This window comes from Acanthaster planci, unplaced genomic scaffold (assembly GCF_054643075.1).
Source record: "Acanthaster planci isolate LZ-2023a unplaced genomic scaffold, COTS_SCS Contig1, whole genome shotgun sequence".
Classification (NCBI taxonomy): domain Eukaryota; kingdom Metazoa; phylum Echinodermata; class Asteroidea; order Valvatida; family Acanthasteridae; genus Acanthaster; species Acanthaster planci.
In genome coordinates, this window is record NW_028257625.1 from 752,696 (window position 1) to 767,198 (window position 14,503).

Here is a 14,503-nt window from a genome sequence, read left to right on the forward strand (position 1 = left end):
AAATTTTTGGAGAATTCTTTCTTTGCTTCTTTCTTTTTTCTCTTTCGTTCTCCACTCAGGGATCCTTATGGAACGCCCTATAAATCTGAATTCTGACATTTAATGTGCATATGAATGAAAATGATGAATTGACAATAAAATGTATGAACTTTACACATGGAGGATGTTACATCATAGAGTCGGGATGTCGTGTCATCTGTTTGCCAACAAACACTTACTATTCACAGGAGGAAAAACAATAAAGGATTCTCTGTATCCGTCCGGATCTCGTGTCTAGAGGTGACGCTACACTCCAAACGATTGGGATCAACTCAGTTGGGTAGGTTTAAAAGCTGATCAAGTTATAAAGTTTACCATATCTGAGATTGATGCGGGATGTTTAACGGGATGCTGAGAGTTTATACGAGAAAGAGTAACTTGAGGAGGTTTATGTCAGTGACCTTTGAGTTTTGAAAGTCATTAAAACGACCGCATGATACATCCGAAGAAACTTCAACTCTCTAAAAATAATTCCTCCTTGATAGACACATCCCTAAAATAAAGACAAAATAAATCACCTTTGTTTATTGTCACAAGCTGAGCTATCGATATGATACAGGAAGTGACAACGTGCAAATGTTACATGCAAAAGGTTGTTTAGCTACATACATTTTAAAGAAAATATTAGAATGCGTTACCTTTAAGAGATGGGCGTGGTTCTCGGCCTTTTGTGGAGTACAGAGTGATACATAGTTCTCTTGAGCACCTTTGAAATTTAGTTTTAATTGCATCGCATTTGTAAATGGATAAACAATGTCCTTTGGTTAGAAAGAAATAAGGTATATTTACACTGCGGTAAAATTGGTAGAGCTACCTTTACAATAAGAGGAAATTATTTTGGCTTGAAATAACAAACATCACAGCCCACCCAATTACGGTTTTTAAATAAGTTTACTTTCAAAACATTAAGTGAGAATAGAAATGCGGATCAGTGCCATGACAAACAACTTTTCCATTCATGTTCTTCGGGTTGTAAATTTCGGCCGTAAAAAATACTGTATTGTAATAAATAAACAGTTGAGGAAGCTCACATTCCAAAGCGCTCAATTGCGACATAATTACGCTTACTTTTCAAAGTATGCTGTGACACCAAAAGTATTTGCCTTAGTGGTCCAGCTCCACTGGCGTAAATCGCGAAATATTTCGCGGTCAGTTGCTGAAAAGGGTCTGACTGAAGTCCCGAATGGATGTCATAAAACTTTTGGCAGAGAGGAGAAATGTGAGTCACTGAAATCCCTCAGACCTGATGACGGAGTCTTGCGGTCAGTGAAAAGGGCTGCACGACTAAAAATTGGCGTACGAACACCTCAACATTTACATTACATTTTACCTAACTCTAATAATGGGTCAACTGGGAAAACAAGAAATGTATGCACGAGTTACAGTGCGTAAATCATGCTGAAATTAAAACCTTCCATATTTCCTGTGGGATTATCGTAAAAGGTCACGACTCCAAAACACTGAATCTGGCTAGACTCATTATGCATATTTTACCCATTAGTAATAGCAGATTGATCGTAAATTGGCTTTAACATCTGATTTTTGTATATGTCATCAATATACAATATGTCCCAATTCATCGCAGATTTAAGCATTTCCACTTCATACCAGCCATGGAGGTAGGAAAAGCAGCCAGGATAAATCAATGTTTTCAAGGACACCCCCTTTTCACTTGGACTCTTAACAGCTAGTCCTCGATCCCTCAATTTTATTATTTCAATGTTATTTTCCTTCGTAAACCCTGCATATGGACATCGTGGGTTAAGGTTAAAGGCGAAAGACAAGACGGAGTCATCGAGGTGACATGCCAGGCTGCAACCCTATCTGGAAAACTGTACGCAAGCTTTCCCAAGTTGGAAGGAGTCTCGTCCAACATCGCTCCAAGCTTCAAACGGTGGAGCGTGAGTCATCTTTGTGTTACATTTCTGTCCCGAAATGGCAGCAGCGGTCGGGCTGGAGAAGGTTCTATAAATCCGAACCATCGACTGCTGTCCTACACACTACGGGTGGGCAAAAATTGTCTGTCGCCACAGGCAAGCCGTTCCTGAACCACACCGAAAAGAGGACCTACCCTGGCCATGTTTCTCAGCCAGGGTCCGTCGGCAGATCGGGTGCACCGTCCCGTCGAGCAGGGATCAGACTGTGCAACTGGTAAATAACGCAGTCTGGTAAATTGAAAGTTGAGACGAAAGTGGCTTCTACGGCCGTGCCGTTTAGAGGGAAACTGACGCACACCGCGGTGGACTAAAATATGGTAACACGACCGTCAAAATGTTTTGTAGCAAAACATCATCGTAATCTGATCACCAAAATTGAAAGGGTGGCTTAAATTAATAGATTCCTACTAGCCTAAATGAGCTAAGTATACGGGATACAAGACCAAGACAGAAAGACAACAGTCATTTCCACTTATGCTCACATTTCATAAATACCGGCGCAACAACTCTTTAATCTGAACATTTTCATAGCTCAACTTGGTTGATAAGGTCAAAATCGCCCATTCAATGTTCCTTTCCTTCTACATGACTTGCTTGGGAAAACAGAAATGCACTTTTTATGTTTCCCCTGAATGGTTCAAGGCCTCACGAGCATTCTCTGGAAAATCACTTCTCTGGAAACAAGCCAGCCGGTCGGGATTTCCAGTGTTGCCTGGCAACGCTCTATAAAACCAAAGAGAGTCACACAACTTGGGAACAATGTTATGTAATCGGCAAACAAGAGTCACATCATCAAATCCAGGAAACGATAAACAGATGGGCTTGGCATTTATTTGTTAAAATTGTTTAAATGTTCTTGAATAAAGGGTCATATGTTGAATATTCAAGTTATTTCTCGCATTTTATTTTTTTCTCTTATCTATCGGTAATATTATGTTCAAACAAAAATTCCACGGTTTATGGCTCAATAATTTCGATAGTTTACACACTAATGCGCTAGGAAACAGTCTAAGTGAGTTATAATGTCGAAAACATGCTTTGGAAATATTCAATGTGATTCAAACTGCTCTTTATTGCTAACCGGAATAGATTAAGTATAATCTGTTTTCCTGTCAAAAAGCGATTGTTTAGAAGTAGGAAAAAATAATTATGTTCCCGACTTCCCACATTTTTCTTTGAAATTTGAAAAAAAAACCAGAAATAAAATCTACCATTTGTTTCAAAAGCATTTCATCTCTTTCTACTTCAAACGTCTGAATTTATATCAACTCGGCCGCAGGGAAATGAGTCAGACTCGAATCAAGCCTACACAACCCTTACCCCTGCGCTTGGCCCCCCTTATGGTAGCAGACTTGTAAATAAGTTGTCATAGACAACAGTGATAAATATCTCCACTTCAAAAAAATCAGGAACAATACAAGTTTCAAAGGTGTTTAAGACACATATCAAATTAAAGCTCACTTCCTGATCTTTCCTTTTCCTTTCAATTTTCAGTGGCTTAACCGATGACTTTTGAAAATATTTCTCTCCAGAAAGAAAAATCACCCCTAAAAACAGTCAAGAGGCCCATCACCATTTTGGAAATTGATGCCTACACTCCATGGCAGAATTGGAGGGCCCCGTTTGGTCCAATATTTTCAGAAATACAAGTTGACAGTCTTGCGCCTGTATTTCATCCACCTTTTTAACAAACCACCCCAGTCCACGTGCCACGAAAGGCTCCAATAGCAGAGAATTTCACAGCCTACAAATCGTGATTCGATCCGCGCAGGCAATTTTGGACCAATTTCCTGGCCTGCAACCTTATGCATCGACTATAAAAGCGACTTCATTTTATTGGGATTGGTTCTCTCTGAAAGGGTAAAAACTAATAGGTCCGAGCATACTTCTTGAGATTTTCCAGAGAATATTTGAAGTGACTCACTCATTCACGACGATTGAATTTACAAAGTTTTGACACTGTGCGGACTGTGTTGTTGGACCGTTCCTAACGTTTGTTTGAGTCCTCGACGGATGCAAGAAACATTTTAAACCAGCAACGAAGAAGGTAAGAAATTGAAGACTTTACCAACTCCTTTCCCAAATAACTGAAAATTCAGTCCACACTGGACTTCCGTACCGGAAATCGATGTTACAATATACATGCGGTTGCTGATAAACGAAGGTTACTGTTTTAGAAAGAATGTGACATCACGACGCGCAGAATAGAGAATATTCAACATACTAATCTTTGTGTATCGACACCACAGACACGTTTCCCACAAAGTTTATTGGCAATCACAGATATATATTCATAAACTGCCAACACAGAGACGATCCTGGTACGGCAGCGCAGTGCTTGTTTTACAAAGCGGATGTACATGTTTTACTAGAGAGAGATCTTCTTACAGATACACTCGCAACCGCTGAGAAATTTTGATTTCAGGGGTCTGATGGGCGATCCTACATTATCAAATGTCTTGGCCATTGTGCATGTTGTACAAGGGCAACGTTATGTCGATTTTTAATCTGGTTGACCGCAACTTCGACCGCAAACAGTTCAGATCGGATCTGTTCCTCTCAACCCAATCCTGAATGATGTCATTGTTAGCATTGTCAGTCCCTTGTTAATTGAATTTTTTTTGCAGGATGGACTTTTAAGGACTTTGTTTTGTCTGCTAAAGGAAACTTTCTTCCGTTGCAGGGGCTGGGAACTGATTAGGAGAGGCAAGGTTATGGTGCCTTGCATGGTAACCGAAAACTCTGTGAAATCATTTTCCATCTAAAGTCACACGGATACGAAATTAAAACAAATTAAAAAAATAACAAAAAGCGACCGAAGGATATTGTAAAATATTAGACTTTGCTGATGCAATAGTACAATATTATATCAATCATTCCGCTAAGTTCCCAAATTCTAATTTGGCGTTTCGTTTGGAAAAAAAGAAACAAAGCTTCGCATAGCCAGAAAAATAAGAGAGAGAACAGAAAAAGGGAGTCCACGTTTTTAATGGACTGAAAGTTAATCCGAATTTCGATTGAAATTTAAAAGAAGTAAAGCGTGAAACAGAATAAGTCCCAGTGGAAACTCAGTGAAATCTCGTTCTATTCGATTGATTGAATTTCACTGGAATTCGTCCGGTCATTGGTTTCATTGAGTACACTATCCCTGGAAAGGACTGAATTGCAACATTTGGAATTTAGAGAGTTGGATTCCTGAAAAATGAAGCCCAAATTTTAAAAAAAGGATGTCACGAACCTGAATTGAATTTGAAAGGTCAAAAAGGACCGTTTACCAAATCTTCCAAAAGTTCAATATTTAAACAGATGTAGCTGGCTGCTTAGCCGCTATAAAGACATTTTTGGAGGTTTATAAGTTCATTTCTCTTTACACAAAAAAGACAAATACGTAGGCCGTTTTCACAAGTTAAGTTGTAGGTGTTCGGTTATTTGCATAGTGATTAACTTCGTGAGTGTTGACTCAGAAAGCTAATGTTGTTTATTACTGAAATGCAAAGAAGTGTTCTCAGACGCTGGTGTGCGTGGGGGTGATTGATTATTGTTCCATTGTCGATACTATCAAGCATCGATGGCTACGTGGGTTGCACCTGAGAACGGATACAGTATTATAAGGCAACTTTCCATCTTCAACGTTTGTTGTTGGGCCAATCCTTTTGTCACCGTCGACAGCACGCCAGGTTGGCGTGGCCTTCAAAGCTAGCCCCGGTGCCACTATACAACTGTACAACATGCACAGATCACCGCAGCACAACCACTGCATGTGATGAATGAGTGACTGCAGAATTCCGGTCGCATGCGTCATCGTTCGACAGCGAGGGTTTCGTGGCTATATAAAACGTACACACTGACTATCCCCACACAAAACTGCCTGTGTCAACGGACCTAAGCACTTAGGCAAACTACAGAAATATCAGCTTCATTAGCTCAGAAACTAGTAATTTTACCCTTGTCGTCAAGTGCCTTTTTCCTGCATAGACGGTGTAGGGCCGACCGGTTCAAGATGTCGAGAGGTATCAACGAGAACCTATGGCGGGCGGTCTGGGTCGTGTTTTGTGCAGCTCTCGTTACAAGCTTCCCCACGATCTCTGACGACCCCGAAGTTGCCGAGGCGACATTTGTAAGTTCGAGCCTTGGGTCTTCTCCATGTTTTTTTTCAAAGTTTCAAACGCTAAAGAAGTATTCCAAATTACCGATTGCATTTCTCTGTTGGAGACGCCATCCTCTGATCTTGGTGAAATGTTAAGCAAAAGACAAAAACTTACAATAATGTGAATTTCTTCTCATTGAAAGTTTTTTCAACCTCTTGAGACGAGGCACCGCTGGTAACTTTTTGGAACACAGCTGCTGTGTTGCGGGGACTGTCCTAGACAGTCTTCTCTGTGGGGGATCATGTGGAAACTTGTGACAACTGTGTCTCTGCTGCAAATCCATTACTAGTTGTTACCGGTTCATCTGGTTTTAAAGGGCTCGTGTAATGCAACTGGTTGAGTGCAGTCCTGGCGGATGCACCTTTTTCTGTCATTTAAACTTGATTGTTGTGCTTTTAAAAAAACTTTTTATGCTTATGTGAATTTGAATTTTAGGCATTTGAGCGATAGTGTGATGTCACATCTGCATTACTAAGAACTGCCAGATTTTGGATATAATTTACTTGTCTCGACTTTTCTTATCTATGATGATTAGTTGTGTCACATGACTAGGCCAGTGAGCAAGTTTTTCCCAAAATTATTTTTGATGCATGACCAAATTTACGTTCACAATTCGAAAGAAAAATCACGTTTTGAATGTCTTCCTGAAATGACATCAGAACAACTGCGCCCTCACTTGTCAGGAAGCGATCGGATAATATAAATAGCGCAACAACAAAAAAAGAGAATATTTTCAAGGGTTTTCTCCAAGGTGTGCCTTATGCCGTTTCTGACAACCGACGGCGTTGCTGCTGCGAGGTCACTTTAAGCACAGGACCTATCGTCGCAGTGTATGAACTCGCTATAAATGTCTTGAGCGTATTTTTGGGTCAGTGACTGACACTGAGTCGACAGCGAACGAAACACTAGCCTGGGTGATGAAGACAAAAGAGTTAAACAAATGAAACATCGATGTACCTTTTTAATGATACAAGTCACAGGGTGTAATCTGACGTAATGTCGGTGATCTTTCCTGATGCCTGCTTGAGTGATCATTTTAGAGCTGTCGAAAATACCTTCTTGTAATATCGAACTTAGTTAACACATGCACCACATTTTTGCAGTGTGTTTTTCAAATGTGATGGAAAGAATAAGCCTTATCGCAAATAATGCATGGCTCCTTTTTCCGTCCCATAATGCCTTTCTACTATTGTGCAAAATCACCCAATGCAGTATTTGCGATAAGGCTTATGATTGATTAGTCTGTGTATGCGTCATTATGTCGCGGTCGGTAGTGACGCACGCATTCTATCACTGGGACCATAAAAGTGTTTGCCGCTGGGTATGAACTTCCCGGCACCTTCAAGCTTTGTGTACATTTCAAATCTGTTTCATCCGCTGTGACTTATCTCAGCATTTGTGCCCAGCCGAATCTGCGCCTTATTGAAGGATGAAAGCCATGATATTCGTGTGCGCGGTGCTTGTATAAATGAACAGCGGCGACAATGATATTTTGGTCTTAAAATCGTGTATTTTTAGAGCAGCCTTTTCCTGATTTTTAGAATGCAGAGTTCCAGTGATTTCAAACGCCACTTCCTGAACAGCTTGTATAATTTGAGGTCACCAGTATATAACTGGAATACGCGAGATGCACAAGCAACCGACCCTGGCCCTCTGTTATCCTGATTAATGGACCTGGTTGTCATGGATACTTGACATTATGGCCATCATTTGATTGAACATTGATCGACGATCTTCGATTTTGTTCTTTTAACGTTGTCTAAAATCCCTCGACAGCTTTTCTTTGTGAACTTGAACCAATCGGCTCGAACAATCGAAATTGCCCTCGAGATATCTTTGCCACTAATTTGAATTGCTCTTGAGACATCTTTTTGAGTGCTTACGCGCTTCTGTGTCTCAACTAAGTCGTCAACGCATGTGACCCTGGTCAGGCGTCTTGCGGAATTTCAATTTCTTTATTACAGGTGTTTGTGACTTAAACTTGGCCAGTTTCTTCTATGCACACACTGACTTCACCTCCCGGATGACATTATTCAACCGGTGACCCCGGCTGCGTGTTTCATGTTACCATGACGACCAAGGGGGTTGCCGATGAGGTTTTTCCCCCCTCGGCCATTTCCTTTCCTAAATATACAATAATGGTCAGTATTTATAGCCTGTGAGTCACAAGCATTGTGTAAATGATGACTTCCTCTTGATGTGCTCCGAACGGAAGAAGGAAACGATGCACTTGTTCGATTATTTTGCACCATGTTTGTATGCATAGCGGCCTAAAAGGAATTCCCAAAATAAAAATCCATATTAATTGTGGTTGTGGTAGTGTTAATTAACGGTATCCAACAAACTAGCTTCCATTGAATCTTTGATCAATGTTATCGCATGAAATAAACCCAAATGGCCTGGTTCTGTACAGTGCGTAAATGAATGGGTAATCTGCACTGTGCATTTCTTTCATTTTTAAAAAAATGGTTCGAGTTCCCATAACTGCACGAAGGATTGAAATGTATTAATGCTTGATTTAACCAAACGACTTCAATCGATTTTATGGGCGGAGCAATAACATGATTCACTGTGCCTGCAGCCGATTGGCTCCCGCAATCGGCGGTCAGACCAAATACGCCACTCTGTTTCACTCTTATTATCTCACAGCAAACGTGAACTATGACCGGACAATTTGTTCTTCAATTTTCCCGCCTCCTCCTTCCCCTGCTACACTCTATCCCCTCCCCTTTTTCGGTGTATCCACATTAGCTGGTCCTTTTTTTCTTTGGGCGGTTGGACCTGCGCTACCGGCATGTTTCCTTGGTTTAGCATGCACAAGAATTGTGTGAGCTTGTTAACTTCTTTGTTTAAAGTCATGTTGAATATTTCTAAAATCTCATTTGCATCACCTTTTTTGGCTTGATGGATAATCTATAATTTCTCCGTCTGATTCATTCCACAATCATACTTTTGATCACCCGGTGACTCTTTTTTCCCACAGAGACAAACTGTGTTCTTTTTCATTGTAGCTCTTTTCATTTCGGAGAAAGTTTCTAGTTATATTTTCCGAATAGTAATGTATATGTATTTCTCACGCCAGCTATCGCTCATAAATGCTCACTGAACTCTGCAAGTGACGACGTTTTACGCAGTTGGAATTAATTTGGTCACCACTTGTTTTGTTCACCTTGTCTGCTCTGGAAGTAACAACGAGCGACGATAAAACCGGCAAGGAGAAAGCAGGGCTAGCGTTCATTGAAGCTTCCTGCTACTGTTACCGCCCTGTATTTCTCTGTGGTTCTCCCATCTCGATTTATCTCTGTGTAGTTATGTCGCTGATGGAGGTAGCTTCATGAGTGTCAAAAGTCACAGCGGTCTCACACTTTCACTTCAAAAACTCATTTTGCCATGTTTGTTCAACGTTTCCACCATAGAGATACTTGACGTCCTACGGTTACATGAATCCCCCGGCGTCGGAAGAGGGCGACATTGCCACTATCACCGACGTCGAGTCTGCCATCCGCCGCGTCCAGTACTTTGCCAACCTGCCAGAGACAGGCACGGTGGACGCCGCCACGCTGGAGGTGATGAAGGGGCCGCGTTGCGGCGTGCCGGACCCAGTGGGCCGTAGCGTGAACGGCACGGTGCTTGGCGGGAGGCTCAGACGGTACGCTCACACTGGGGGAAAGTGGAACAAAAGAGATCTGACCTACAGGTAAGACTGAATTCTTGCAGCAACATTGCAGCAAGGTGTCTTGTTCAGAGACACAGGCACCACAACCGACTACGATGTAGATTGTATTGGCACTCTTATGTTTAAACAGGCGTTGCAGATGATAGCATAATCGTGTTCGGAAGTGGCATCACATAACTAGACAAATTAGAGCAAAGTTTCTTATTTAGAGACACAAGCAGGCCAATCACTCATGCATCTCTTTTCTGCCCTTCAGAATCCTCAACAGCCCTCCGGAGCTGTCTTACAGTCAGGTGGTGGAGACGATCCGGGAGGCCTTCAAGCTGTGGAGCGACATCACCCCGCTGAGCTTTTACGAAGTGACGGGGGCGAACTACGCCGATATATATCTGCGCTTCGCCCCCTACAACCACGGCGATCAGTTCCCCTTTGACGGGCCCGGGGGCACCCTGGCCCATGCCTACCCGCCGCTCAGCGGCTTTGGAGACCTGGACGGTGACGTGCATTTTGACGACTCTGAAACGTTTACCATCGGCACGTACGACGGTAAGAAATTGTTTCCCTCAAATTGGCCATTTTCACGTTCGAGTGCACCATGTTGGGAGATTGCACGGTTGTGCCATTGCTCAGCATGTGAGTTGTGAGGACAGATTAATTGAAAATTGATCAAACGGCAGGCTTTTCATCTGGCTGATTAACTGATTGACTTACTGAAAGTGGTTACCCGGCTGTTCGCATGGATTGATAGACAAGGTAACTTAATGACTGATACAAGTGAATGACTGTCTGCTCGAGTGGTAACTTGTCAAACCAGCCAGTTTGCCGATTGACTGATCAATTGACTGACTGGTTGTTTATCATCCCAGGCGTGAATCTTCTCCAAGTCGCAGCACACGAGATAGGCCACAGCCTGGGCTTGTCGCACTCGTCCGTGCAGGGCGCCCTCATGCAGCCCTTCTTCCCCGGTTACGACCCCAACTTTAAGCTGCACTATGACGACATCCTGGGCATTCAGACGATCTACGGTGAGGAAAAATGTCTGGAAATTGCTATATGACATGCCTGTCCAGAGCTGTTGAACAGAGCTTATTTTTTATACGCAGCTAAGTTCATTGCCAAACATGGCTGCAGCTGACGAACATGTGACTCCCATATAGAAAACGGTTTGAAGGATCATGATAGTTCAACTTTTCAGCGATTTGGCAAGGTTGATAACTTGTAGCCTGTTCATCTTGGCCCACAGTTAATTAACTTTTCAGCCCACATCTGGCGTATAGTTGTATGCAAACTGTTCCATCGGAGGGTTTTGCTTTGTATTTTATCACGCAGTTCTGAAGATTTCTTCTCATTTATCAAAGTCCTTTCGTCACAGACATGGATGTATTCTCATCATTGTTCTTTACACGAACAGGATCAGGAGGTCCTCAGCCTGGACCGAACCCGGACCCGACCTACCGGCCGGTACCCGATCCCACCGAGGTCCCGGTCACCGTGCCCAAGCCCGACAGGGACACCTGCAACAAGGCCTTCACGACTATGACACTCATCAGGGGAGAGATCTTCGGTTTCAGGGTGAGAAGGGGCACTGATTTTGAATGGGTTCGATTCTGGTCAGCTGTGCTCTTGTAGGTTTTCTTCCCTGAACTGAATTTAATCGATTCCATGACTCCCGTTCAACAGGGCGCTCGATACTGGCGAATCGCCCGTGAGGGCCAACTCATCTCCAGTCCCGAGGGGGACAAGAACAAGTATTTCTGGGTCGGTCTCCCGCCCAGGATCGACGCCGGCTACGAGAGATGGCACGACCAGAAAACGCTGTTTTTCAAAGGTAAGTTCCCCTTGGCAAATTCCCCCACAAACGACTCTGTAATCGACAGTAGAAATCTGTGAAAAAAACTGTGAAGTCTTATTGTTACTAAACCCGTTATACAATCAGCAGAGTAGTTTCAAACAGAATGGCTGTCACCGTGTATGTGAATGTTCTGACGCAGGAAACCAGCACTGGCTGTTTGACGGTATCACATTACAAGACGGCTACCCGCGCCTCATCAGTGACCTCTCACGCGACCTTCCAGTCGACATTGACGCGGCCATGACGTGGAAGGAATATAGCAAAACTTACTTTTTCAAGGTCTGTACTTTTCTTGGCCTAAAAATTTGTCCATTTTCATGCACTTTCACCTTATTGTCTGCCATATCAGTAGCGATAGAATAGACCGTATTTGCGGCGTCCCCAATTTCAGTCATATTTCCGCTACGTAGTGTATAAATTCAAAGAACCAGACTATATTCTACGATTTCATTCTGAGTCCCAAAATCACCTGGTACCATCCTATTACGGGTTTAAAATTTACACTGTACGTTCAGGAATACGACTGAAATTGGGGACGCCGAGAATATGGTCTATTACACAAGATGGCGCTTTCCCTGGTAGCTCTCACTGATTCTTGAATGATGGACTCAACACTGCGCGCTAGCCAGTGAAATAAAGCCTTTAGCGACGCAACGTTTTGTAGCGCTTGCATTGTTCATTCTCTATTCATTAACTGGTTTCCATTGAAGGAGCTGTTGACTGCTAATCGTTAGAATGTTTACCTTGGTCGTCAGTGAGTCATTCTGATTAACAGACTAGCAAGTAAAAGGCAGAAGAAAATAGATTACCTCGTTGCTGTTTCAGTGCTCCTGTTGTTCCCTTTGCATCCCATGTCTCATTCGGTTGCATGTTTGATTTTTGTCGACCTATCCTGAATGGCGAACACTGAATCTTATACTGCAGGGCGACATGGTGTGGAGGTTTGACGAAGCCACGCAGACGGTAGACCCTAACTGGCCGTATCGTATCAAAGATATCTTCCCTGGTGTCCCGAGCAACCTGGGCTCCGCATTCCGGGGACGAGACGGTGAGTTGCGGCAAGAGCATCCAGGCCATGCTGGGAGTTCCAGTAGGCATGCCCTCTTGAAGATGGGGAAGAACCGTGCCTTATCTCCCACTCCCAGCTAAGTCAAAAGCAACGATACAAAAAAAGTCAGAATGCTATCAATTCACTGAGGCTCATACCTTTTGGAAATGTGTTCACACTCAGAAATCGTCCCACACATGCAAAGAGTCAGTAAAACTTGTTGGCATGGTGAAGGATGTACCAAAACCCCGTCCACGTGATAAAAGTCACTCATTCACAATCAGGAGAAGTACTTCGTTAGGATCCCTTGAAATCCCCGTAAACTGGACTTCTTGTTGGACAGGTGGTCTTGCTAGTTAATTTGCTACACGTGGAGTAATTGTTCAGCTGCAAGACACTTGAGGCCACTCGTGTGGAGTCCCATCTCTCGACTGTGAAAGACTCTGTCTTTAAATTTACTCTTTCCGTCTTTCCTGCTCTCAACCAGGCAACGGCTACTTCATCCGCGGACGCAAGTACTGGCGCTACAACGACACGGCCAGGGCGGTGGACCCGGGATTCCCGCGCTACTTCGGGTCGGACTTCCTCAACTGTAACCTGGAGGCGATCATGGAAGACGAGGCCAGGGAGGCCGCGGAACAGCCGAACGGAGCGGTGGAGATGAAGGGGGTGACGGGCGCCCTCACCGTCGTGGGACTGGCCGTGGCCTGGTTAATGAGCTTGTGAAGCAACTTTAGTGTGTCCGCCCGTAAACTGGAATTCAAAATGCTGATTGTGACTCGGGTCTTTTGAAAAGTTATTTAGCCACGATCCGTTTCTGATTAGTTATTTTGTAAACAGCCCGTGGTATTTTAATACCACCACCAAACTGATTCAGATGAGGACCTGATCGTAAATTATGTTGAAATAATAGTAAGAACCCGTAATGGCTTAGGCTTTCCGTAAACAGCGCCCCAAGCGTCTTCCAAAATAGACAGTACTGCGTGTGAGTGGGAGGCCCTTTTTTATGTACCTCAAAGTTATGGCTGGCAAATGGCTAGCAAGTACAGCATTGAATTGAGTGACAAATGTAAATCGTGGGGTTGTATATGAACATCCTTCATTTCGGATGAAATATAGGCGGGGCTGACTTGATACTGGGGCCAAAATGGCGTTCGTATCAATACTGTGTAAAATGGTGTCTGTGAATAATTAAGTGAGGAAAGTACAATTCACTTTTCCAGTCAAGCGATTGTTAAGTTAATTTTGAGAGAGTTTAAATTATTTGAGTACTAAAATGCTTCCACATTGCGAAGCCCGTGTATTTAATATGATTTGAAACTGTTCTCGACGGTTCTCGTTTTAGACATCTCGCGGGCGAGATGGTCTTTACGTGTGTAAATAATGGCTTCTTGTGTTATGGGGAAGAAGCATTGTTACCGTATCAGTGTGTTTGATAAACTGTATGTGTTTACCCTAATAAACAGCTTTTCTAAGAAAATAAGTAGTGTCTTAAAAGAGTGTTGCCTTGTCACGACGTAATACATACACCATTGTATTTTGTACTCGTGGGATGTTGTATAAGAATTCTGTGCGGGAAAAGTTTTCAACAGTGTGAATGGGGGTAATGTGTTTGAATGGCCTTGAGCAATGAAACGGGTGTAAAAATGGGGGTTTCCTAATTTTCATTTATTTAAAGTCAAGGATTTGTACATTTTTAACATCTGTGACCTTTTGACCAGACGTTTGGAAAGTTTACCTCAACGGTTAGCCAATTTTAAAAGCACGCTTTGCCGTTAGTGAGGACGTTAGGGGATTAGGGTG

General features: G+C 43.0%; 1 protein-coding gene across 1 annotated transcript; it reads left to right on the top strand.

The window, feature by feature from the left end:
* Nucleotides 1-5,652: 5,652 nt before the first annotated feature.
* LOC110986273 (collagenase 3-like) lies at nt 5,653-14,183 on the top strand. Its single transcript, XM_022248020.2, has 9 exons — nt 5,653-6,093; nt 9,541-9,821; nt 10,057-10,346; nt 10,667-10,825; nt 11,212-11,372; nt 11,481-11,628; nt 11,792-11,931; nt 12,577-12,700; nt 13,188-14,183. Exons 1-9 carry the CDS (start codon nt 5,977-5,979, stop codon nt 13,424-13,426), a joined length of 1,659 nt encoding a protein of 552 aa, XP_022103712.2. The 5' UTR covers nt 5,653-5,976; the 3' UTR covers nt 13,427-14,183.
* The last annotated feature ends 320 nt before the right edge of the window (nt 14,184-14,503 follow it).